Source organism: Sprattus sprattus, assembly GCF_963457725.1.
Source record: "Sprattus sprattus genome assembly, chromosome: 4".
In the NCBI taxonomy this organism is placed as follows: Eukaryota; Metazoa; Chordata; class Actinopteri; order Clupeiformes; family Clupeidae; genus Sprattus; species Sprattus sprattus.
This window is the reverse complement of record NC_137923.1, coordinates 32,437,875-32,452,881: the sequence shown is the minus strand read 5'-3', so window position 1 is coordinate 32,452,881 and position 15,007 is coordinate 32,437,875. Positions and strand designations below refer to the sequence as shown.

General features: G+C 47.7%; 1 protein-coding gene across 1 annotated transcript in view; it reads right to left on the bottom strand.

The window, feature by feature from the left end:
• Window positions 1–1,804: 1,804 nt before the first annotated feature.
• rapgef2a (Rap guanine nucleotide exchange factor 2a) overlaps window positions 1,805–15,007 on the bottom strand; it is a 26,504-nt gene continuing 13,301 nt past the window's right edge. Inside the window, exons 9-30 of the mRNA XM_080837471.1 lie at window positions 14,581–14,770; window positions 14,227–14,363; window positions 13,242–13,400; window positions 12,971–13,123; window positions 12,108–12,272; window positions 11,893–12,000; window positions 11,549–11,752; window positions 11,280–11,388; window positions 10,286–10,526; window positions 9,871–10,022; window positions 9,469–9,706; window positions 8,850–9,236; window positions 6,957–7,174; window positions 6,700–6,823; window positions 6,144–6,167; window positions 5,450–5,673; window positions 5,158–5,262; window positions 4,864–5,013; window positions 4,040–4,217; window positions 3,536–3,789; window positions 3,201–3,428; window positions 1,805–3,068 (exon numbers count right to left, since the gene is read on the bottom strand). Of these exons, the coding sequence (XP_080693597.1) occupies window positions 3,043–3,068; window positions 3,201–3,428; window positions 3,536–3,789; window positions 4,040–4,217; window positions 4,864–5,013; window positions 5,158–5,262; window positions 5,450–5,673; window positions 6,144–6,167; window positions 6,700–6,823; window positions 6,957–7,174; window positions 8,850–9,236; window positions 9,469–9,706; window positions 9,871–10,022; window positions 10,286–10,526; window positions 11,280–11,388; window positions 11,549–11,752; window positions 11,893–12,000; window positions 12,108–12,272; window positions 12,971–13,123; window positions 13,242–13,400; window positions 14,227–14,363; window positions 14,581–14,770 (3,774 nt within the window). The 3' untranslated portion in view covers window positions 1,805–3,042. The remainder of the gene's footprint in view (window positions 3,069–3,200; window positions 3,429–3,535; window positions 3,790–4,039; window positions 4,218–4,863; window positions 5,014–5,157; window positions 5,263–5,449; window positions 5,674–6,143; window positions 6,168–6,699; window positions 6,824–6,956; window positions 7,175–8,849; window positions 9,237–9,468; window positions 9,707–9,870; window positions 10,023–10,285; window positions 10,527–11,279; window positions 11,389–11,548; window positions 11,753–11,892; window positions 12,001–12,107; window positions 12,273–12,970; window positions 13,124–13,241; window positions 13,401–14,226; window positions 14,364–14,580; window positions 14,771–15,007) is intronic.

The following is a 15,007-nucleotide window of genomic DNA, read 5'->3' as shown; positions in this document are numbered from 1 at the left end:
CTATATCTACATATGAGTCTCTACAGAAGAAGACAATGTTTGGAAAGTCAATTATCTAGTCCAAATGACTTGTGTCTGCATGGTCATGCAGATCATTTCAACTGTATGCATGTGGTTCTTTGCATAAACACATGTATTTTTTTGCTAGCTCTTCAATGTTTAATGCTTTTTACATCCTCTGAGATCTCTCTCTGTCTCTCCACTCATTTCACACACACACACACACACACACACACACACACACACACACACACACACACACACACACACACACACACACAGTTCCTTGTAAGAAGGTAATTCACCACTTCACAACTCCACCAGGAAAGTAAATATTCAAGTCATATAGATTTGTAGGTTGGAGAATGAACTGGCTAGATATAAGAATTATTTTGTGCGGTGAAAGTAAAGATGAAAAACCATACACACTCACAAACATGCACACACCCACGCAGAGAGAGAGAGAGAGCAGAGCAGAGAGCATGTGTGAAAAATGACAAAAAAATTAAAGGACAGACCATGTCTTTATTCTCCTTGCATGTTTTTTGTGAGTGTATGTGGGCTGTTGGTCAGACAAAGTCAAATTGTGCTCAAATGGAGATACTGGTAATTGCATGGAGTAGACATGGATGTTAAGCTCAGGATATTGGTGTGTGTGTGTGTGTGTGTGTGTGTGTGTGTGTGTGTGTGTGTGTGTGAGAGAGTGGGTGGGTGTGGGTATTTGTGTGCGTGTGCAGACTGAATCGCATGTAATTAGCTGTTGAACAGAACAAACTGTGAAATGTAAATATGAATGATTCATGAGTTTGGCTTCTATATTATGATTATTATTATCATTGGCGTGGTACAGCTGCCAAACAAACGTAGTCACTACGAGCAGTACAGACAGACAGAGCATGTATGCACAAAACCAATGCTGAAAGTGTCCAACCAACACACACACACACACTCTTTCACTCACACCGGCACCCAGATGTGCACAGCAGATGATGCCAACTCATGAGAATTCTAACAAAACCTTTTAGCGTACTTCGGCACTTGTTACCATGGGAACATCTAGAGACCCTACTCCCTCAGTATTGGATGCACTGTACCCTTCTCTCCCCATTTGTATGTCCGCCGTCCTCATCCTCTCTTGCTCCTACTCTTTTTCCTCTCGCTCTCTTTTACTACATGCACAATCACACACTTTGTAAGAGGGAATATAATGGTTGGTTACAAATATTACAGTGAAATTATACCCAGTACAGTACAGTGTTCAACATTAATAAGAGAATATGTGACCTGACAAACAACCTTACACTTACACGTCTCCTTCACGCACACGCACTACTCTAAATCTTCTCTATGACTCAATCATCTCTTCTCTATTCTAGTCAAGGCTTTATGATTTATGGTAAGCAGGATTCATCATCATGTTTTTCTTGTAGCATTGTGGTAAATTGCATGCAAGTGCATGTGTTTTTGTTTACAGTGGGTGCCCTTGTAGGTGGTGGGAGGTCTGTGAGCAGGTGACCTGGGCCTGGAGATTAAGATTACGGGAGTTGTTCAGAAAAATCATTGAGTACATTTTAAACATCAATAAATGTGCACCCACACAGTATCACAGTGTCCATGACACATACAAACCTTGACAAAGGGAAGAGGGACAGAAAGCAACAAGACTGTAAGAGCTATTTAACCGTGGTGTTTCAGCACCACCTTTGGGTTACTTTCAATATTACACACTAACAGTGCAGGGATCGCACTTACCTCCCATTACTACAGATGCACACAAAAAACCACGCAGACAACACAGTATGGCTATAGCATTTATTTTGTCCCAGAGGATTCTGGAATATTTAGCATGACCAGATTTGACATCTATAATCTCTGACAAAAAAATAAGGTGACTATTTACAAATATGGACCCTGTCTTCATATATATCCACAGGGATAAAGAACACTGGGATTGTCTTTGTGAAAGACATAAAAAGAAGTCTGCTGTGGGATATACAGGAAAATAGAGGGAATTAAAAACAGACACATAAACACACGCACCTTGCACATGCACGCTCACACACACACACACACACACACACACACACACACACACACACACACACACACACACACACACACACACACACACACACAAGCACACACACACTGTTCGACATTAGTCCCATTTTATAGTCTTAGCATTTGCAGGTACATTTTAAAAACAGGTCAGAGCAAAGGTGTGCAATATTTTTGAATGCTCTTTGCCTAAAAACAAGACTTAAAATATATTTTTTTTTCACAGAGTAGCACAAACCTGAACACTGATCATGGCATTGAAAGGGTAAAAAAGACTATAAAATCTTTAGAACATTAATTTTGGCTTGAGGACTTTTTTTAAATATTGTGCTGGTGTAATACTGATCAGCTGACAGATGGACAACATCTGTCTGCTTCATTCTCAGGACATCCATAAGCTCTTTCCATCTTCTCTCTTTCTCCAGCCTCCTCCTTCACGCTTTCTTCAAAGGATGACGAGCAGAAAGGGAACACACAAATCTCCTTTCCACCAATGTCTTCCCCAAAGGAAGACCAAAAGCAAACACACACACACACACACACACACACACGGACACACACACGGACACACACACGGACACACACACACACGGTTGGTTAAGTCAATCAGTCTCATCTTCGGGTGAGAATAAACTGCAACTGACCATGAACGGAGCTCAACACACACACACAGCAACACAAAAACAAAAACCCATTCACACAAACCCACACTACCACACTGGGTCAGTGTAACCTGTATTTGACCCTGACGGTAGCCATGCTGAAATGGGATAATAACACTGTTTCCAAGGCGATGATTTGACAGTTGGCCTGTAAGTCTGCGGTTTAGTGACGTGTGATCCGGAAGACTAGAAAGGTCTGGCAGCTCCGGCATACTGCAACAGAAGCTTAAGCAGGTCCCTGTTTAACGTCCAAAGTGCCAACGAATCCTCCCTCCCGCCTTCCTCCTCTGCTACATATACTGCCCCAGCTTCAGAGGGACCCTCATACCGCCGACACCTGCTCCCCCTCTGCTGGGACAAAGAGGGCAAGAAAGAAGAGATGGAGAGAGCGAGAGAGAGGTGAAAGGAGATATTAGGGCGTTTCTGGGTAAGTGTGAGTGTGCTGTAGTAGACTAGTCTTTCAGCACTGTATTGACTCACCTTCCTTCCCCTGAGGTGGACGTGGAGCCTGCCGGTGGGTGTGGCCCACATGCTGAACCCCCATTGGCCCTGGAGAGTCACATGTTCTCTTGAGAAGGCGTGACCTCTGCAGTGCAGCATTGTAGTCTGGGGGTCGTCGTCCGGGGGGCGGGTTATAGCTGACGTCAGCCAACGGCGTGTAGCCTGGTGGGGTGGGTGGGGGGTCACGGAAACGCCCTTCTCTGTGACCTACAGGGACATCCAAGTTCATGAATATAGCATTTCATGAAAAGTGTATAATATAATACAGACAAAGTGATCAATTATCAATAATCAGTTAATACAATTTAAAATACCTATGACAGGCTTGTTGCCACGGCGTTTGATAGTTCCCGTCTCTCCTTCCAGCTCGTCTCCCCAATAACCGGTGGGCGTGGCCCAGTAACCCCGCCCAGCTGCTGTTCCCTCGGACAGAGCGTCCCAACACCTCTGCGGGATGCTCTGGATGTTGTCATGAGAACCACTTGAGCAGGAAGTCCAACTTCCCCGGCCACTGTCAGCAGCGTCTAGTGAGGCGCGATCACACTGATCCTGAGACAGAGAGTAAGAGCTGAGAGAGAGAGAGAGAGAGAGAGAGAGAGAGAGAGAGAGAGAGAGAGAGAGAGAGAGGGGGGAGGGGGGGGGGGGGGAGCGAAAGAGGGAGAAAGAAATAAAGTCAAGGTTTACAATCAATAAACAGGGTTTGTATGTGTTAGTATTTGGAAGTCTGTGTGTGTGTGTGTGTGTGTGTGTGTGTGTGTGTGTGTGTGTGTGTGTGTGTGTGTTAGTCTCTCTGTGTGTGTGTGTGTGTGTAGTCCTACCCCAGGCTGATCTGGTCAGGCTCAGGTCTGGCTGTGGAGAGTATGTTGCTGGCTGACTGTGTGTGTGCCGGCATGTTTATGTGAACGTGGGGATGGGGGCCTCGCACGTCATCCATCAGGTCACAAGAGGACCCGCTGAGGAGGCTGTACTGGTCCCCATCTGAGGCTGTGTACACACCTGAGACACACAAACACAGTACCACATAACGTCACATCAAAAGTAGCGACAAGCAAACAAAACCTGACATATCAACAATAAACAAATACGCAGGTCTCCACAAAGTGAATGGCATGGGAGGTCTGTGTGTTAGTGTGTTCATGTGTGTGTTGAGCGGAGAGGTCTGTGTGTGAGTGTGTTCTTGTGTTCATGTGTGAGTTGAGCAGGAGGTGTGTGTGTGAATGTGTTTTTGTGTGTGTCGAGTGGGAGGTCTGTGTGTTCCTGTGTTCTTGTGTTCATGTGTGTGTTGAGCAGGAGGGCTGTGTGTGTTCTTGTGTTCATGTGTGTGTTGAGCAGGAGGGCTGTGTGTGAGTGTGTTCTTGTGTGTGTTGAGCAGGAGGGCTGTGTGTGAGTGTGTTCTTGTGTGCATGTGTGTGTTGAGTGGGAGGTCTGTGTGTGAGTGTGTTTTTGTGTGTGAGTGTGTTCTTGTGTGTGTTGAACGTGAGGTCTGTGTGTGTGTGTGTGTGAGTGTGTGTGTTGAGCGGGAGGTGTGTATGTGAGCGTGTTCTTGTGTGCATGTGTATGTTGAGTGGTAGGTCTGTGTGTGTGTGTGTGCATGTGTGTGTTGAGCAGGAGGTGTGTATGTGTGTGATATTTGGGCTCATACCTCTGCGTGGTGGGCTTTGTGGTGAAACAGGTGGAGAGGAGAGCAGTGACGAAGCATTTGATTGGCTGTCCTCTGCCGGCCTCTTCGGCTGAGTCCGCCCCTCTTCAGAGTGGTTGAGCGTCTTCTGCAGGGGCTGTGGAGACTTGGCACCTGACACCACACACACACACACACACACACACACACACACACACACACACACACACACACACACACACACACAATTTAAATTACCTAAAAATGGAGAAAAAACTAGACGTAAACTGCTGTGTGTGTGTGTGCTCCTAGTCTTACCAAACGTTTCTTTATTTGAGGACCTCCTTCGTGTCAGGTGTGTGTGTGAGGCTTGAGGGGTGGGGCTTCGGGGCGTGGCTGGTGACGATTCCACAGCCCTCTTGACTGAGGAAAAAAAACAAGCAATGTAAACAACAACAACTTGTTTGGTGGGGTACACACATACTAAATGCTACCTCTTCTATGTTATGAGTGTGTGTGTGTGTGTGTGTGTCTGGTGTGTGTGTGTGTGTGTGTGTGTGTGTGTGTGTGTGTGTGCGCATGTGTGTGTGTGTGTGCGTGCGTGCGTCACCTGGTTGTGCAGCGGGCTCCGACTGCAGAGAGAGCGTGTGCAGGAGCTCCTCGCCGATCTGGACTATGTGCACGTACGCGGTGAGATACTGGCGCACGCGGCGGATCATCAGATCCTCCTCGTAGAGACGCTTGGCACTCAGGAAGGAGCCACGCCTGCCGCGCTTCTTTTGGCCAATCATAGCCATGTCCAACACCGTGGAGCTGCCGGTCTGGCTCAGGGACCTGATCAGACACAGAGACACACACGCTGGTTACAGACACGGAGAGAGAGAGAGAGAGAGATGGAGAGACGGGGAACCAGTACGACAAATAGAAAGACAGAAAACGAAAGGCAAGTGGAAAAAAAGAAAGAGATAGAGGTTGAAAGAGGCAGGCAAGAGGTGGGGCATTTGCAGGAGGGACTTCTCCAGTAAAGTGAGAGTTAGTGTTAGTCTCCACAAGGCCAGCACTGCAAACATTTCCAACAACAACAAACATGGATGTATGCACTGTAAGCAGACACTCTAAATGTCAATACGCTGGGCATCCACACACACACACACACACACACACACACACACACACACACACACACACAACTGAAGCCATGTTAGAAGACTGCTGATGTCTAGTCTATACATGCTCAGGGGCTCATGAGGGAGCGAGGTACACAAAAGACAGAGAGAAATAAAAGCTGTGGTCTGCAAACTCACCCCAGACTCCTCCACTTCTTTTTCCTAGAACACAAAGCCAAAGAGGGAAGCAGAGAAGGAAGGAAGAACAAGAGAAAAGGATGGAGAGAGGGGGGTGAATTAGACAGCTTAGAAAGGAAAGCCCAGCACACCGATGGACAGAAAATAGCTCATTGCTGCAACCGAAACCACACGTACCCGCACAGAAACAGAATTCATGATTCATGACACACACACACACACACACACACACACACACACACACACACACACACACACACACACACACACACACAAAGCAAAGCACAGCTTGAACATTCTTGAGACTTCCACAGAGAGCACATGGATATAGAGTGTCGTATGCAATAGTAGTGTTGTCTGTGGGAGATGTAATGAGCGTACATCATGCTGAAGACCTTTAAAACAGCATATAGGCATGTGCCTCTTTAACATGGCTGTTTGATGCCGACAGCCCAAACGGTCTGAAACATGTACTGGTTCTTCATTAAAAGGGTTACAACTAGATTACATCTTCATGGACTCTACGGTGTCGGGTTGTGTGTGTGTTCTGGTTTACCTGGTCCTGTACAGGAGCGTGGGATCTGTGTATACTGTGGCCATGCGTCCCACGTGTCGGATCTCTCTGGCGATCATTCTCAGCTTCTCAAAGTTCACCAAACCATCCACCTTTGAGTCATTGCCTGCACACACAGAAATGAAAATAAATAATGATGGAAACAATGCAAGAGAATTTTAGGTTTGTGATAAATTTAACAGTAACTGTAAAATAGTAGCTCTTGTATAGGATGGTGGGTGTGTGTGTGTGTGTGTTACCTTCGTGTAGGAAGGTGAGGTCCTTCTTGATGACGGGGAAGAGAGGGATGACGGGCGGCTGGAGAGTGTGTGTGGGTGTGTTGAGCAGGCTGCGGTACTTGGCCATGTTGCGCGATGGGTCAAACACAGTCTGCAGCTCAGACAGCAGCTTGTCATACTTAGCAGGTAGCTTCTCCCATGTTCCCCTCAGGCGAGACACAGGGGCCAAATTCAACCCACTGGTACGTGCACATGTACACACACACACACAAACACACACACACACACAAACACAGAAGGATTTAAAAACACTTCTATGCTCACTTTAACTTGTAAGCTCTTATTAACGCTTTGACTTTTAAAAGTAATATTTTTGTATTTATTTATTGAGCAAAATGATCTAACATGAAATGCTTTGTTGGAAAAAGTAAGTGAACCCCTACGATAATCAATTCATTTGCAGGGGAAATTGGTGTCAGGTGTTTCAATCAATGGGGTAACAATCAGGTGTGAGTTTAGTCTCTGCCTATTGAAAACACATAAATCTGGGTCTTCACTAGCAAAGTCTGGTCTTCACCACACAGCATTGTGGAAATGTGCCATGGCTTAATCAAAGGAGATTCCCAGGGAGCTCAGAAAACAAGTTGATGCTCACCAGGCTGGAAAAGGTTACGAAACCCTCTCTAAACAGTTTGGGCACCACCAATCAACTGTCAGGCAGATAGTCTACTAATGGAGGATATTCAGCACCATTGTAACTCTCCCCAGGAGTAGTCGTCCAGCAAAAATCACTCCAAGAGCAAGACGTTTAATATTCCAGGAGGTCACAGAGAACCCCAGGGTAACATCTAAAGATCTACTGGCCCCTCTTGCGTTGACTAATGCCAGTGTTAATGAGTCCACCATCAGGCAAACACTGAACAAGCATTGATTGCATGGCAGGAGAGCAAGGAGGAAGCCACTACTCTCCAAGAAGAACATCGCTGCCCGTCTAAAGTTAGCTTAAGCCCACGTGGATGAGCTAGAAGGCTATTGGAAGAATGTTCTGTGGATGGATGAATCCAAAATAGAACTTTTTGGTTTAAATGAGAAGCGTTATGTTTGGCGAAAAACAAAACACTGCATTCCAATATAAGAACCTCATCCCAACTGTGAAGCATGGTGATGACAAGTATCATTGTCTGGGGCTGGTTTGCTGCCTCGGGACCAGGACGGCATGCCATCATTGACGGAACTATGAATTCTGGATTGTACCGGCAAATACTACAGGATAATGTCTAGCTTTCTGTTTGTGAACTGAAGCTCAACAGAAGATGGGTCATGCAGTAAGACAACGACCCGTAAACACTTCAGGAAGTGTACCAAAGAATTGTTAAAAAAGAAGAAATGTAATGTTTTAGAATAGCTGAGTCAAAGTCCAGCCCTCAATCCTATAGAAATGTTGTGGAAAGACCTAAAGAGATCAGTTCATGTACGGAAACCCACCAACATCCATGAGTTTTGTAAGGAGGAATAGGCCAAAATTCCTCCAAGCCCATGTATGGGACTGATTAAAAGTTACAGAAAACATTTGGTTTAGTTATTGCTGCTCAGACAGGTCACACCAGGTACTGAAAGCAAGGGTTCACTTACTTTTTCCAACAAGGCGTAGGATAATTTTGCGCAATAAATTAATTATAAAATATTTTTTTTTTTGCTTAACTGCGTTCACTTTTATCAAGTTTTAGGACTTCGATGAAGATATGTCACATTTTTAATCAAATTTTATGCAGCTATACAACAAAATTCAAAAGGATTCACAACGTTTTTAGCACCACTGTACGTGCTCTGCTGCAGTAATAGTAGTAATACGTTATAGAGTCTAAACATGTGGATAATGTCAAACTGGAAGTGTGTGTGTGTGTGTTTGTGTACCTGATGATGTTGAATGTGGAGTTGTAGTTGTTGACCTCTCGACAGCGTGCTGCCACCTTGATGAGCTGCTTGATGACCTTCGCTCTGCGCAGCTGGTTGGATTCCCTAACTATCTCCGTGGCAACCCAGAAGGTCTCCTGGTTGATAAGATCCTCAAAGCGCCTCAGGCTGCGAGCTGTATCGGTGACGGGGCGGAGCTTGAAGAGGTCGGTGATGTAGTCCACTGGTTGGATGCTGGAGAAGAGCAGGTAGTTGCGTGATGACAGCTGATTGGCTAGCTCCTCTGAGCTCAGAGACAGCAGGCAGACCTGAGACTCCCGCATCAACTCCTGAGCCTCCACGTCAGAGCACAGAGTCTCCGTCTCACTGTTGCTCTTCAGATAGTACCTACACACACACACACACACACACACACACACACACACACACACACACACACACACACACAGCAACTCAAAGTTACTGGCTGGCCAGAGACGCAGGGTTAGTGAGAGAGAGAGAGAGAGCAAGACAGAGAGAGAGAGAGAGAGAGAGCGAGAGCGAGAGCGAGAGCAAGAGAGATAGAGAGAGAGAGAGCCAGCAAGCACGTGTGTGTGTTTGTGTAACCTGTGTATGGTACCTGGAGCTGAGCTGTATTCTATCAGCAAGTTTGTTGAGCTGATCAGGAAGCCGTCTCTGTTTGGTCACGCCCTCAGGTGTAACAGTCACCTCGCACAGCGAATAGGCTTCAGGGGGGGCACTCAGACCAAACTCTCTCATTGCATGATTCGTCACCTCTCTAGCAGTGGTCTCCTTGGTAACCATCAGGTACCTGCTCTGCTGATCAGCCTTGAACACACGCAACACCTGGTCTTGATCTGCGGACACAAACACACAAGGACACACACTTTTAGGCTCGTATACCAAAAAACCTACATTTGCAGGTGAAACAGTGATTTGGGACATTGACTTTGAAGAATGATTGTCAGGTCCTAGATTGTGCTCTATTATGTAGTCCTTTGCAAGGCCAGAAAGAGCTCACCTGAATGGCCGTTTGTGTGCTCACTAGCTAGTTGTTGGCTCTGCAGGTCAGGGTTGCTTGGCGACGACAGGGTTCCGCTGGCTGTCAAAGTGGATGATGAGTGTTTGGACTGCTTCAGGCCCACCATGCTGTCATCCTGGGATTGCCCCACACTGACACAAACAACCACAGAGTTACCATACAGGCTGTGTGTTTGTGTGTATTTGTGTGTGTGTTTGTGTGTGTGTGTCTGTGTCTGTGTGTGTGTCTGTGTGTGTGTGTCTGTGTGTGTGTGTGTGTGTGTGTTTGTCTGTGTGTGTGTGAGTGCGAGTGCGAGTGTGAGTGTGAGTGTGAGTGTGAGTGTGAGTGTGTGTGTGTGTGTGAGAAAGAGAGATAGAGAATCTGAGTGAAAACTACAAAGAAAGGGAGAGAATACCTATATGGCTTCTGTGGCAAGATGCTGATGCGAGTTTTGTCCAGAATCTTGAGGAGTTTGTTTCGGCCGCCCACAGTGTGAGCTTTAGCCTTCCTGTTGGCCTTTTCCTGACCTCCACCCCCTAGGGTTACGGCCAGGTCAGGAACAGAGAGGCGGTTCTTTCGTGAATCACCAATCTTTGGCAGGTGCGGTACTCCACTCCTCCTCTCCTCTAACACTCTGGAAACTAGCTCCTTAAACACTACACACACACACACACACACACACAGGGAGTCAACAGTTAGACATTGGATACATGCCAGTTCCAATCACACTCATTATGACTGATGAGCTGATGCTATCTTGTCATCTTCGACATATTGACTTATGAGCAACTTGGCTATGGCCGCACCCAATATAATTTTACCCTGGATGGCAGTTGAAACATAATGACAGATTTAAGCGTGTTTATACGTGTCATGAGTCAAGATCCTCCACTGGAATGTGTAAATCCCATCACAACAGAAAGACACAGACACAGTCTGCCAAATCTCCCCTGGCATTGCAGTGCTCCACCTCACCCTCTGATGGCACTACAGTTCAATCAACCCAATCCGGCACGATCACCTGGGCAAAACTCTGGTTACATGTGTGTGTTTCACTTTAACAACTCCCAAGCCCCATTACCTAAACATCTCATACGCTGTCTGTCTGTCTGTCTGTCTGTCTGTCTGTCTGTCTGTCTGTCTGTCTGTCTGTCTGTCTGTCTGTCTGTCTGTCTGTCTGTCTGTCTGTCTGTCTGTCTGTCTGTCTGTCTGTCTGTCTGTCTGTCTGTCTGTCTATTTCGGACTTTTGTTAACATTGACAGATAGGCCATTTGGCCTTGGTGGAGGTCTACTCTCTACAAGTGCCCTTCTAGTTGAGAATACATCTAGTAATGCAGAAAGAGTCCATTGCCCTAATGTTAAGAATACACCGTAGTTAAGTGTGTGTGTGTGTGTGTGTGTGTGCGCACCTAGCAGGTTGGTCTTGACGCTCATTGAGAGTTGTAGCTGGCCTTTAAGGATCTCCATGGCTTTAGACAGCAGCAGGCTCTCAAAGGTCTGACCGTTCACCTCCAGAATCTGCAGCAGGGAGAGGGAAGAGACCATAACATGATGAGATATGATATGATGCTACTAACGGAGAGATCAGGAAGACAGGGAGGCCTCGGTATGGAAAGAAAAGAACATTGCGTTGGAGAGGCCACACCCCCCTACAGAGGTCATGTGGTCAGACACATACCTGGTCTCCTCGTTTAAGCCCGGCCTCTTCTGCATTACTGCCCACCTCCACGGCGCTGATGAAGAGGCGGGTCCCTCTCTCGGCCCCGCCCAGCAGGCTGAAAGGGAGGGCGGAGTCACGGGAGGCGCGGGACACACACACAACTCGGGGCTTGGCCTGAGCCGCGCATGCGATGTTCAAGAGACGCAAGTGTCCCGTCATCTTCTGCTCCGAGGGAGAGAGGGGGAGGCATGAAGCTTCTGGTGAGCACTTTTACTTGACTTGTACTTGTTTGTACGTGTGTGCACATGTTTGTGTGTGTGTGTTCGTGTGTGCATGTGATTATCTGCACGCACGGATCTCACCTCCTTTTCCAAACAGCTTTGGAACTCTTCCAGGAAGCCGCTCATGGCATCCTCCTCCTCAAAGTCACTGAAGTGATTGTTGACCCACATGAGCACCACGCGGGTGACCTGCGGCACACACACCGGCGGAGAAAAGAGTGGTTTGGCATACGTAGTGTGGAGGAAGAGAGCGCTACAGAACATGTAGTATGTATGTGTAGTTAGGGGGCGTGTACCTTGTCTCGCAGACTGGGCTCTTTAAACCACTCCAGGAGTCTGTGTCCGAGGCTGAGGGGGCGTGGCAGGAAGGTGCGATAGGTCAACAGGAAGTCCTCGATGTAGGTGGGGTCCACCACTGAGTGGTCCTCCACCAGATGCTGCATCAGGCGCTCACATGTGCCCTGAGAGAGGGCGAGAGAACAGGAAAGAGAGAGACAGCAGGAGAGAGGGAGAGAGAGGGGGACAGAGGGAGAGAGCGAGGGGGAGAGAGAGCAGGAGAGAGGGGGAAAGAGGGGGAGAGAGAGCAGGGAAGAGAGCAGTAGAGAGGGAGAGAGAGAAGGAGACAGCAGGAGAGAGAGCAGGAGAGAGGGAGAGAGAGCAGGGGAGAGAGCATGAAAGAGGGAGAGAGAGCAGGAGAGAGAGCAGGAGAGAGAGCAGGAGAGAGGGGGAGACAGCAGGAGACAGCAGGAGAGAGAGCAGGAGACAGCAGGAGAGACGGCAGGAGAGAGGGGGAGAGAGCAGGAGAGAGAGCAGGAGAGAGCAGGAGAGAGAGTAGGAGACAGCAGGAGAGAGAGCAGGAGACAGCAGGAGAGAGAGCAGGAGAGAGGGGGAGAGAGCAGGAGACAGCAGGAGAGAGAGCAGGAGAGAGGGGGAGAGAGCAGGAGAGAGGGGGAGAGAGCAGGAGACAGCAGGAGAGAGAGCAGGAGACAGCAGGAGAGAGAGCAGGAGAGAGGGCAAGATGGCAGGAGAGATACAAAGACACAGAACAATCATTAGTGCTTGTGTAGGGCAGGTACTTAAGGTGGTAGACAATCGGGTGCTAGGAGTTGACCAGTTCATCAGAGGAACATTTCAAACATGTGAGAACTCTCTTTTGTACCTTTACTACAACATGTCCCTTCCGAGTTCCTGTCCGGTCGAGATCGCGGTGTTCCTTCACCATGACGATCTCCCCCTCCTCCTCCACACGCTGTGTGTTCAGCTCAACGCGGTTCAGGATGTGGCAATACTCCTGCTGGGCGATGCACACAAACTACACACAAGCAGATAGCAGTTAATACAGAGCTTCAAACACATTGTTTACACAGATGGAATACATATCAAAATGACTGCACTACACACAGACACAGAAGAGAGACACACACACGCACCTGGCAGTCATCCACCTTGGTCTTCATCACTCCCAACATGAGCTCCTTCTCCATGGAGGGGGTCACGCCAAAACTGCTCCCCATACACAGAGCCTCACTCTGGCCATCAGGGTACAGAATCTCCACTGACCCGTTCAGAATCACAGACCACGAGTCAAGCTGTGAGACACACACACACAGACCATTACCATTCAGAATCACAGACCACAAGTCCAGCTGTGAGACACACACACACAGACAGATACCATTCAGAATCACAGACCACGCATCTAGCTGTGAGACACACACACACACACACAAGACACATACCATTCAGAATCACAGACCACTGGTCCAGCTGTGAGATACACACACAAACACAAATACCATTCAGAATCACAGACCACAAGTCCAGCTGTGAGACACACACACACAGACAGATACCATTCAGAATCACAGACCACGCATCCAGCTGTGAGACACACCCACACAGACAAATACCATTCAGAATCACAGACCACAAATCCAGCTGTGAGACACACACACAAGACAAATACCATTCAGAATCACAGACCACGAGTCCAGCTCTGAGACACAGACACACACACACAGACACATATCATTCAGAATCACAGACCACCAGTCCAGCTGTGAGACACACACACAGACACATACCATTCAGAATCAAAGACCACGAGTCCAGCTCTGAGACACACACACACACAGACACATATCATTCAGAATCACAGACCACGCGTCCAGCTGTGAGACACACACACAGACACATACCATTCAGAATCACAAACCACGAGTCCAGCTCTGAGACACACACACAGACACATATCATTACACATGTCATTAAACACATTTAAACCTCCTTCCCTAAATGTCCTGCAACCACAGAGACAGAGACTCATTGAGCACCCTGTACACACACAGACACAGACAGATACACATCGAGCCAATCAGGCCCTAGCGCCGGGGAGATGGGATAAGAAAAACTCACCTCCTCCCCATGGTTCAGAACCACGGTTCCTGCCCGCTCCACCACGGCAAACACCATGACGGCACACAGCTCCCTGCGCACCCATACGCTCAAGTTGGCAAAGGCTGGCAGCTGCTGCATGAACTCCAGTAACTGCTCTGTAATGCACACACACACACAAACCGTAATCCGTTAAGAAACCCAGTGGTATATGTAAGCTGTAAAACTCTATTCCTAAATTCAGTTTTCAGTTTCAGTTTGTTTATTTGATTAAGAGGGACAGTGTTCATTAATAAACATTAAAATGTAAATGCACCCAAAATAAGGGAGTTTTACACGTCCCGGCGTGTTTCTGTTGTATTTGCGGGTGCTTACCGATGTCGTCGTCTGTGCGATCCATCGGGTCCTTTTCCAGGCAGTCCCTCACCACATCTCTGCTCATGAGAGGGTCGGCCGAGCGACTGACATCTTCTTCTTCGTCGTCGTCCTCCTCTTCCTCATCCGAGTCCACCGCTGTCTCTGGCAGCCCGCTCAGGTCCAGCTCCCCACACTCGCTCTCTGTCGACTACAGACAAACACACACACACACACAGACACAGACACACACACAGACACACACACACACACAGACAAAAACACACAGACAAAAACACAGACACAGACACAGACACAGACACAATCTTAGTTGAACATTCCACCAACTGAACGGGTACATAAGTCCATGGCTCTGTTACCATTGTAGTGGACCAGTGGTCAGGCTTTGGACTGAAGCTCTCTACTGTTTATTTCTGTGCGGCGTCAA